The 10,624-nt window shown below is 55.5% G+C and overlaps 1 protein-coding gene across 2 annotated transcripts; it reads left to right on the top strand.

Moving 5' to 3' along the window:
* Positions 1-1,259: 1,259 nt before the first annotated feature.
* On the top strand, positions 1,260-10,257 carry TMEM184A (transmembrane protein 184A). 2 transcript variants are annotated; one of them, XM_074886311.1, is made up of 9 exons: positions 1,260-1,304; positions 4,318-4,542; positions 5,216-5,381; positions 6,318-6,408; positions 6,500-6,575; positions 7,202-7,293; positions 7,697-7,866; positions 7,963-8,160; positions 8,597-10,257. In XM_074886311.1, exons 2-9 carry the CDS (start codon positions 4,318-4,320, stop codon positions 8,845-8,847), a joined length of 1,269 nt encoding a protein of 422 aa, XP_074742412.1. In that variant the 5' UTR covers positions 1,260-1,304; the 3' UTR covers positions 8,848-10,257. The 2 variants fall into 2 exon arrangements, with proteins under 2 accessions (XP_074742412.1, XP_074742411.1); XM_074886310.1 differs by lacking the exon at positions 1,260-1,304 and adding an exon at positions 1,918-2,856.
* The last annotated feature ends 367 nt before the right edge of the window (positions 10,258-10,624 follow it).

Genomic DNA, 10,624 nt, shown 5'->3' on the forward strand with positions numbered 1-10,624 from the left:
GAGGCCAGGTCTTGGATTCTGGGCAGGGAAGACCTGTGCTGAGACCTGTTGGTACAGCAGAATCAGCACAGAGCCTGTGCCTGCCCCATGTAGATCCAGCTGCTGGGTCATTCTTATTGCTAAAAAAATCCCCTAAAAGCAGAAAATGGATTTCCAAAGGACTCTTTTCTCTGAAGGGCTATTTACAGTATTTAAGGGATTATGAGAAATGAAACTTTTTTAAAAAGTACCTTCAAACACTGCAGCCTTGACAAGAAATTTAATCTAAAAATAATTTTCCAAACTCTGCTTCCAAGACTCAAAGATTTGCATCTGTCAGAACTCCAAATTTTCCCTCATTTACACTTTACTTTTTTTTGTCTAGGAAGGCTGAGAGAGGCGTGTGGAATTTGTTAATGTCAGTTCTGGTTTGCTAGTAGGGATTCTTTCCTGACACAAAATTCAGTGTATTTCCCAAATCTTGGTGATCTCATGGTGTCCATAGCTCCAGCAACTTGTGGAAACCATAAAGTAATTAGCAAATTGAATGTAAATCACATCTTCCATCACAGTGATACGGTGGCGTACCACAGCTATGCCCTGAAGACCTGAGTGTAACTATCTAAAAGCTGACCACAAGTTAACCAGCTTTATTTCCTGGATCTGTGTGCCACCAGGTCTGCACAGGGTGACGGGTAAAGAAAGGACGTGAAGATGTCTCCGATTTGATGCTCAGAGCCAGGACAGACTTACCTCGCTGCCTCTCCACGGGCAATAAATTAGACCACGAGCAATTGGTCCTTCAACTTTGCTCCTCTCTGCTCTGCAGTAAACCGGGGGGACGGCCTGCCCCAAAAACCAGGCACAAGCCTGCCAGTGCCACCAGCCGCCTGCCTTTTAGTCACCGCTATCCTCCAGGTAAGGATTCATTCCTAATTGAAGAAAATCTGCCTTTGCCGCCCAGGCAGAGCTCTCACCCCAGGCGCAGGACGTGCACCGAGCTGGGAGCAGCAGTGTTGGGCTGCACCGTGGCTTTCCATCTGTTTGCTTTCCGGGCGTGGGTGCCGAGCGCGGCGGACTGGAAAGGTAAGTTGGGGAGTTTTTCCCGCAAGGAGGCAAAGCCCGACCTGCTGCTCCAGCTCCCGCGGGGCCCGGGGTGCAGCGAGGCTGAGCGGGGCGCTGGCAGGGCCCGCTGCCAGCGGGCGGGCAAGGGCTGGGAGGGTGCCCGGAGGAGGAGTCTCCTACGGGTGCAGGTGGAGGAGGGCGCAGGGGATGCGGAGGCAGGTGTACGGCAGCCAGACCCACTCCCGGAGGAGCCCCGCAGGGTGAGTGGGGCCCTGGGGGGGTTGTGCAGCAATGTGGGGCACCCCCACACTGAGCAGAGGTTGTCCCAGCCGTCGGTCCTGAGGACCCGTGGGAGCTGCTGGGAGGGCAGAGCCTGCTGCAAGAGCCCTGTGCGTGCGTCACCCACTCCTCCGGACGGGCTTTAAGGAGGGCTTGGTGCTGCCCTGCCCTAACTTATAGCTATGTGCTATAGGTCCTTCCTCCTGGGCGACCTGTGGGTGGTATGGAGAGGCTGGGCTGGTGAAAAACCCCTGTGCCCTGGCTTTATCCGAAAGCAGTCAGGAGGAAAGGCATGTCTCCTGCGCTGGTGGGGCTGGGCCTGGATGCTCCTCTCCCCGGGATGGGGGTCAAGGATCTCTCCCCCCTTACTGGGGCGCACAGCCAGCACCCCAGAGGCACTAGTGGGGGGCTGCGGGGGCTCGCCTTTCCTTTCTGACTGGCCCAGTCCCACAAGGGCTGCTGCCGAGGTGGGGATTTGTCCCGGGTGCTTCGGGACACTGGGAGGGATGTGAGCTGGGATTCCAGGCTGTGGCAGCTTGCGGGCAGAGGGGAATCCCTAGCAAAGTGAAAAGCCCCATTTGCAGGCAGCCTGGCTGAGCACAGGTTTCACGGCTCAGTTTATCCCCTGCTCAGAGCTCACTTAGCATCTCTAATATCCCAGGGAGTGAGCGTAACAGGTAGACACTGCGCGGCAGGTACCTGCAAGGTGTCTGAAAACAGCCAGACTGGATGTGGCACTGGCGCAGTCCCGTCTAGGAGCTGAGTTTTGCAGCTAATACTGTTCTCTGTGCCTCCTCACTGCCTTTGTTTCGGAAGCAAATGGCCCTCTAACTGCATTGAATTGCCCGGCTACCTTGCAGAGCCGGGATCTAATTACCTCTGGAGCTGGGAGCCCTGTCTCCAAGCGGCACCGAGGCTTTTGTTTTTAATGACTTGCTCCGCCGCGTTCAGAGTGTGACAATGTAGGGGAGCCTGCCAGGACCGGCTGCTGGTGCCACCGTGCTCGTACCGCGATGGCTGGGAAAGCTAATAGGAGTTGGGATGTCTTGGCCCAAGCATCCGTGGCACAGCACTGGGTGGAAAACAGAATAATTAGGTCTAGCGATGAGCACAGCTCTCTGTCATGTCCTGGGAAGCAAGCTGGATCGTGTCCTTCCCTATCGTGATGCTCTGGCAGAGGGAAAGCATGGCCAAATCCAGCCATATGGCCCCAGCCAGCAGCAGGGCAGCCCCCCAAAAGAGCGAGGAGTGATGGGGAACAGGGCACAGCCGGGATCTCGCCTCCCTTCCCGTGCCGCGAGCTATCTCCGTCCTCCTGTTAATGTTTACAAGGCAGCTCTGGTGTCATCACGTTCTGTCCAAAGACCAGATCCCTCCCTGGCTCTCCCCAGGATCCTTCTTCCTGCTGGCAGGGGCAGGGCTGCGGGACGGTCGCAGGGAGGAAAAAGCCAGCTCCCCGCTGCCTCCGTAACACTATCGGCCCCGCTCTCCCTCCAGCCATCTCTGGCTCCGCTTCCCCGCTGGCGGGCGCAGGTACACTGGGGTGAGCTCCTGGGACCTCGCCAGCACGCTGCCGCCCTGGGCATCTCCACTTACAGGCAGTTCCTGCCAGGCGGAGCGAGGGAAAGGTATTTTTAGGGCTGTTGATTTGACACCAGCTGAGTTTCCTCTCCTGTGAGGTTGGGGTTCGGGGAGAGGGCAGGAGAGGAAGCTGTAGGGTGAGCTCTTGCTTTAGTTTGTTTTCTGTGTTTAATTGGACCGAGGTCATTCCCTACCACTCTTATCTGTAGCAGATATTTTCTTGCCTCTCACCAGTTCATGCTTACAGTTTTACCCCCAGGCGATAGTTACCCAGCAGCTAAAATCTTTGTTTATTAACAACGCACCGAGAAGCATCTACATTGTTAGAGCTCTGCTCACAGGTTGTTGTTGTTTCTTTTTTAAAACAGCTATTGTTATACTTGGGGAAAAAGCAGCTTTCCACAGATTAACAGAAAGAGAGGCCAAACATGGCTGTTTATGTATCTGCTGGCCTTGAGATATGAAGCTGCCCTATAAATAAGAGCGTATTACTAGGTTGGTCGTTGTTGTCTGGAGCTGCAGGGTACACAGTGCCCGGAGACCCCGGACACCCTCTGCACCAGGAATGCTCGGTGCCTTGGGGCGACTGGCTTCGAGGAGGACAGACCTGCCAGGGAGATGCTGGAGCACTTCAGCATCCCCAAAGGGCAGCAGCTCTGCCTGCAGCATGGCAGGCTTGCTCCCTTGTGCTTAATTTGGGTGCAGGAGGGACCACTGGCTGCCCTTCAGGTCTCTGGGTTGGCACTGCCAGCACACTGAGACCTCCACCATCCCGAAGTGGCTGAGGGTGGCCAAACAACCTGGGTGATGCGAAACCACTGGCTTCTTGGGCAGCCTCAGGGTTTGCCCCCAGCAGGTTGTGCATGATGAAAGGAGCCAAATTTGGGAGACACCACAGGGATCCTCGTGTTTTCTGGGCTCCCAAGGAGGAGGACATCAGTGTCCTGATAACTTGTTGGCAAGGGTCTCATTATTATCATGGGTTTAACCCTTAAGTCTCTGTTTCCTGATGGAAAAGGGTCCTGAGCCACAAGTGTGAGCTCACAGGGGCACAAATGTAGGCAGGTCTTTCCCTTTCAAGCTGGATAGTGACCCCTGAGAAAACAAGGAGCAAGGCTGGTAAGGAGAAACATGTGTTTTGGGGGACACAGGGACTGCATACACCTCCTCGGAGAAAAGAGGGCCTTCTCTTGGAGGATGTTTGCCTTTTTCTGCTGGGAGAAGCAGACCCAACCATGGTGAATAGGCTGGTTTGGGTGAGGGACAAGCTGGAAGAACCCTGGGGAGGAGATAAACCTCACAGGAGGTTTGTCCACACTGTGTGGGCTGGGAAATCTGCTGGGACCTTCCCCTTCACCAGCTTACCTGGTCCTGCCTTCCTGCGCCACTCCCTTTGCCTCTCCCTCCTTGCAGATGAGTAATGCCACGCGTGCCTTCCCCTCTCCCATGGCGCTGGGCACCCCGGGGCCCAGCCCAGTGGCCAGGCTGGCCTCAGCCCCCCCATCCCCAGCCGTTGCCCTGCTCGCAGCTGCCCACAACGACTCCCAGGACAGCCAGCAGCTTTTCCTGACCACGACGACGGCGCAGGTCATCTCTGGCATCTTCGTGTGGTCGGCACTCATCGTCACCTTCCACCAGGTACGGGCTGGAGTGGAGATGGGGCTCAGCGCAGGGGTTGACGCAAGGGCAAAACTATTGATTGCCCCCAAGTTCATTGCAAATTACTCAGCTCCGGATAATACTTCCTCCTGTTGCTGCCCAAAGGGGATATCTCCACTGTTGGGAGCCTGGTACTGGCAGCTCAGGAGGGTGGACTTTGCCCACACACTTCCCGGGTGGCTGCCAGAGCCGGGAGAGGCTGCAGGGCACTGGCACTGCCCGGAGGCAACACCCAGCGGGGTTTCTCATCTGGTACCCCCATCTTTGGGGTGCACATCACCAGCTGCCTTGAAACATATTGCCAGTGGGCATATTTTTGGGTGCTGCATGGATCTGTGCTGCTGAAGGCAGCCCTGGAGCAAGCTGGTGCCTCGGAGCACTGGGACAGGGCTGCACAGGGGCTGGCACAGAGGCGGGCAGGCTCCTTGCTCAGCCCCAGGGAAGGGACCCGATTTCCACGTGTTTTCATGGAAGGGATTGTCCCGGGGACTGGGATGGAGCCTGTCTTACATGTCTGTTGGTGGAACACCAGCTGTGCTCTCACCCCCGGGGAGGAGAGGATGAGCTTCCTGCAGTCCTGCGGGCTGAGGATACCTCTGGTTCCCCTCCTGACCGGTGGTAGCCACAGCTCTGCGTGCTGGGCTCTTTGCAGATCTACACACACCTGAGGAATTACACCATCCCCAAGGAGCAGCGCTACATCATCCGCATCCTCTTCATCGTGCCTATCTATGCCTTTGACTCCTGGCTCAGCCTCCTCCTCCTCGGCAGCCACCAGTACTACGTCTACTTCGACTCAGTGCGCGACTGCTATGAAGGTGAGTGCAACCTCTCCTTGGCAGGGAGGCTGATGGCAAAGCAGGGCTCTCATCTTGCTGATTTGTGTCTCTGGACTGTCCTGGATTGCACAAAGTGACAAATCTCCATGTCTTTCACTTCCCACTCTCCCTCCATGCAGAGGTTTTCCCCTTCCTTCTCCATCCGCAGCACAGAGGGGATGCCCCACAGGCACACACAAGCTGGTGCCTTTCCAATGCCTGCCTGCAGGCCCAGAGAGACCCCAGAGTCATGCTCCTGGGGAAAGAGGTTTTTTGGCTGCCTTTGGGGTAGAAATGCAGCTTCTCTAAAGCGGAAGGTAGATGTACCTAAGAAACTGGGAAGTTGGGGTGTTTTGAGGTGCAGGGGAAGCTCGTCAGGGCTGAGGTTGCTCTTCCACCCTGTTGCTCTCCCCCTGGGGAACAGAGGGGTGTGGGCATGTGTCTTACTTCAGGTTTGGAGTATAGGAAAAATAAGTGATGGGGATGTCTGAGAAAACTGTTCAGGACCTGTTCCTTGCTGACCACCAGCCCTTTGTGCCACCCCTTAGCAATTTTGAGGTCCTGCCATGCAGATGGTCCCTGGCCATTGCACTCCTGCCTGGGCTGGTCAGGGTGTGCGTGGGGGGCCGGCTCCATGGGCACTGCTGGGACATCCGACTGCTGCCACGTGCACACACAGACCGCGTGTGCACAGAGGAGCTGCTGCGATTGCAGCGCACCCTGTGCACATGGTGTGGAGTGTCTGACTCCGCTTGGAAGTCAGATGGATTTGACCTGCTGCTCCTCTCACTGGGCTCCCACCCACCAGTGTCCCAAATCCTGATGCAGCGCCAGGGTGGATGAGAAAACACCTAAGCAGGAAGGAATGTGAAATGTAACAACCCCCTCCCGGATCTGCATCAGCCCTGCTGATCGTGTCTGCCCTTGCCTTGCCAGCTTTCGTGATTTACAGCTTCCTGAGCCTGTGCTTCGAGTACCTCGGAGGGGAGAGCACCATCATGACAGAGATCCGAGGGAAGCCCATTGCGTAAGTCCCAGTGTCCCAAGAGTTCCTCAGCCCTTCACCTGCTTTCCCCATCCAGCAGCCCCAACGCCATCTCCTCGGCTTCTGCTTCCAGGTCCAGCTGCTTTTATGGGACCTGCTGCCTTCGGGGTATGTCCTACTCCATCGGGTTCCTGCGCTTCTGCAAGCAGGTGGGTACCCGACAGGGTGCATTGGCTTTGCTCCCCTCCGATGAGGGTTCTGCGGGCGGCAGGTCCCTTCCCCGCTGCCCTGCCAAAAGGGCTCCGCTTCATCGCTCCCCTGAGATGCTCTTTTTGGTTTTTTCTTTTCTCTGAGGGAGGCAGCTCACCCAGCTCGCCGGCACCTGGCCAGCAGCAGGGCGCCACGCTCACTGTCCTTGCCTCTGACTCACTGCTGAGTCAGGGTCTCCTCCCACTGCAGAGCTGAGATTGCCATCTCTGTCCAGTCCCAGGTTAGCCTGGACGGCTCTCTAACTCTCCTGGGCTGCGCTGCAGGCTGAATCTGGCACCATTCTGTCCCCAAGCCACCTGGTCCCCCCCTCAGAGTGGCTACACTGCCTTTCAGGAGCTGCTTTTTGGGAGCCCTGCTCCCTCCTGTCTGCAGACCTCGAGCTGGTTCATATTTCACCCCGCAGTGTTGGTCGCTCCTGTGATGGAGCACTGCTCTCTCCTCTGTGTCTCTGTCCCCGGAGCAGAGGGGTTGGCTCACATGGAGGGGCCGGGGGTGGCAGCAGCTGCAGGGAGGGTGGTGGGAGGTCCCTGCTGCCCAGGGTGAACTGTGTCTCTCCCCTGTGCAGGCTACGCTGCAGTTTTGCATCGTGAAACCCCTCATGGCGATCGTCACCATCATCCTGCAGGCGTTTGGGAAGTACCACGACGGGGACTTCAAGTGAGGGTGCTGGGGTGGGCTGGGGAGGGTGAAGGGGATAGGACAGGTCCCTCCTCCCTCGCAAGGGACAGGGTGTCCTGCCAGCCCTCCCTGGGGAGCTGCTCTGCAGGCAACGAGAGCACAAGTTGTTCAAAGCATCTGGGAACAGAGACTCACTGCCCCCAACTGAGAAAGGGACTGAATTCCTGTGGGCCATAATAAAAAAGGTCCCACCAACAGAGGAAAATCTGAGAGCAGCCCCCTGTCCCGCCTTTCCCCCTGCCCTACCTTCCCCGGCTGGGCTGCGCTCTGCCCCGCGGCAAAGCTACGCACTTCTCCCCTCCCCATTTCATACTTCTTTGCCTCCAGTTGCGCTTGCTTCGCTTCCCACAGCCCAGGGCAGCAGCTCTCTCTCTCCCTGCAGCGTCCGAAGTGGCTACCTCTACATCACCATCATCTACAACTTCTCTGTCAGCCTGGCACTTTACGCCCTCTTCCTCTTCTACTTCGCCACCATGGACCTGCTGCGCCCGTTTGAGCCGGTCCTCAAGTTCATCACCATCAAGGCAGTCATCTTCCTCTCCTTCTGGCAAGGTGGGTCCCACCACAGACACCCAGCGCTTCTCCTGTCGCCCCACCTGACCTGGGGACGCAGGACCAGAGCTGATCCCTCTCCCTTCCCCTGCACAGGGACGCTGCTTGCAATCCTGGAGAAATGTGGGGTGATCCCTGAAGTTCAGATCATCGATGGGAAGGAGGTGGGAGCTGGGACGGTGGCTGCTGGCTACCAGAACTTCATCATCTGCATTGAGATGCTCTTTGCTTCCATTGCCCTGCGCTATGCATTCACCTGCCAGGTGTACAGAGAAAAGAAAGAAAACTCAACAGGTAACTCTTCCTTTCTTCTCCCTTCCTTCATCAGTGAATAAGGAAAGAGGAAACCCCCCTTATAGCATTACCAATGGGATGCTAAAAACCACCAGAGAAGTTTCCTTCTCCTGTGCTCCATGAATTCCTTCTCCCTCTTCCCTTACGATACCCACAAGCCACAGTGAGTGGATCAGAAAAGAGACCTTGTTGTGGATGGGCAGAATTAGGGGATTATGGGAGTACAGCACATGATGCTGGAGAGGTTCCATCCTCTTTGAAACACGGAGCTGGGGTTGCCTTTCTTCTTGTTGGTGCTCGCCACTGCAAGCTGACATAGCCCACGATGAGCCCCTGATCTTGAATTTCTAAGGAAAAGTGTCACTCCAGTTTTGGAGCGCTTGGGCTCATTGACCGTCTGATGTCCCATCACCCTCCTGCTCTCCCTGTTTTTCAGCAAACCTCGCCCCAATGCAGAGCATCTCGAGCGGGCTGAAGGAGACCATAAGCCCCCAGGACATCGTGCAGGATGCGATCCACAACTTCTCACCCGCATACCAGCAGTACACACAGCAGTCGATGCAGGAGGCAGAGCGCAAAGCGCCGGGAGAGAACGGGCACGTGGCCTCCAAGGTGGAGGGACCGAGCGGCAGAAGGAGCAAAAACATTGAGAAGAGAGTGCTGATCCTGTCAGATGAGGAGCTGTAGGACATGTCAGAGGGGACAGTGATGCTGGAGAGGTTTAAACCCATGTAGATGGGAGCTGCTTCAAGCCTGAGACAACCTGGTCTAACTGGAGCACCGAGAAGCCAGGAACTCTACCCAAAAAGCCAGTTTCTCAAAGGGAAGATGCAATAACCTAGAGAAAGGTTAAATCAAATAGTGCCAGCTTCTGCTGCCCCATCTCTCCTGGTGTTAGGGACTGGGCTGTCTGCTCCTGCGACTAAGCAGTTCTGCAGTGCAGTCTGGGCTTTGCCCCCACTGCTGGTGTCTTGATGCCAGCCCCGTGCCCACGCTGGGGGATGCCCGGCAGGGAAGGGAGCTGGGCTGCAGGACGGACCAGCCGCCCTCGCCCTCCTCTTACCTCCAAGCTGAGGCCTGAGAGAAATGCTTTTCTCAGCACAGTTCTGCTCTAGTTTCTCCAATTTGAGTAAAAAATGATCTCGAAGGGCCCTGTGGAGAAAACCAGCCCAGGAAGGTGACTTCACTTCACCTGAAAACCCGGTAACGGTTCAAAGACGTCATTCCTTATTTTTAAATCTTCTCCCCTCTCCTCCCAGAAAAGCCTACGGAGTTGTGCAGAAGACCTTTACAGGGAGGAAGAGTAAGTCATCCTCTTCTCCCTCCAGATGGGGATGCAGCTGTCTGAGTAACTCCCCCAGGAGTGGCGGTGGAACCTCACTTGGGGCTCACTCGGGGCTAACACATGGTCTTGCAGCTGCGTTTCTGAGAGTGCCTGTGACAGAAGCACTTGTTTATGTCTAAACCAGCTTATCTCTGAACGGATCAGAAGTTAAAAGGGATTCCAGCTTCCTTATCAGAGTCTTTATTAGGGAACCAGACTGTGACTGGCGGTGGTAGGAATGCGCTTACTGGGAACTGTCTGTTCCTCCTAACCCTTCGCTATTCACCGTCCCTGGGCTTTGCCCAACCTCTGGGAAGGGCGGTGGGAGCCGAGCCCGGCCGGGTGATGGTGGGCGGATGGAGAGGTGCTGGGGGCTGCTGCTGCTCAGGGGGGGAAGATACTGCAGGGAGATTCTGCCCACATCAGTGATGGAGAGCGCACATCCTTCTGTTAAACTTCCTCTCTGTTGTTTTTTTTTCCAAATTTTTAGTCCAATTTCTATTCCCTTGTTAATCAGATGATCCCTGGGAACTTACTTAGTTACTGGCGGGGCTGTTGTTTGGGAGTGGGAGCTGGGTGGTGAAAGGACAAAGGCAAGTCTGCAGCCTCAGATGTGCAGTCTTGTGGCAAACAAACCAATGGGTAAGGCTTAGAGCTGTTTTACAACTCCTACCAGGTGTTTTTTTTCCTTGTTATTAAGCTGAAAAATGTAAATCACAACACAAAATTATTTTATTTATGAATTTTTTTCTAATAAACAGCAATTTCTACCATGGAGTGAGCAAGTGTTTTCACTTAGCTCAGCAAGCAAAGCCCACGATCTGCCTGTTCCTGCTCTAATGCTGATGCTCTTAAGCTCAAGGTCCTCCCTGCCCCTCGATGCTGGCCCAGCAGAAATACCTGCACACGCAGCATCCTGCACATTTTGGCATTCCTACGGGATTTGTGCTCATCTTTTTCACTCCACAAAGAGTGTGTCTGTGTTTCCCACTTCCTCTCCTTGCACTGCACCTCTTCCAACCCTCACCTAAGCTGTAGATGCAGCAGTTCAGAGCTGCTGGATCCGCTTTAGCCAAGCTAAGCACAGACTCCAGCACCAAGACGACAATCTCTATTTATTATTATCCAAGAATTCTTGTT

Source organism: Strix uralensis, chromosome 16, assembly GCF_047716275.1.
Source record: "Strix uralensis isolate ZFMK-TIS-50842 chromosome 16, bStrUra1, whole genome shotgun sequence".
In the NCBI taxonomy this organism is placed as follows: domain Eukaryota; kingdom Metazoa; phylum Chordata; class Aves; order Strigiformes; family Strigidae; genus Strix; species Strix uralensis.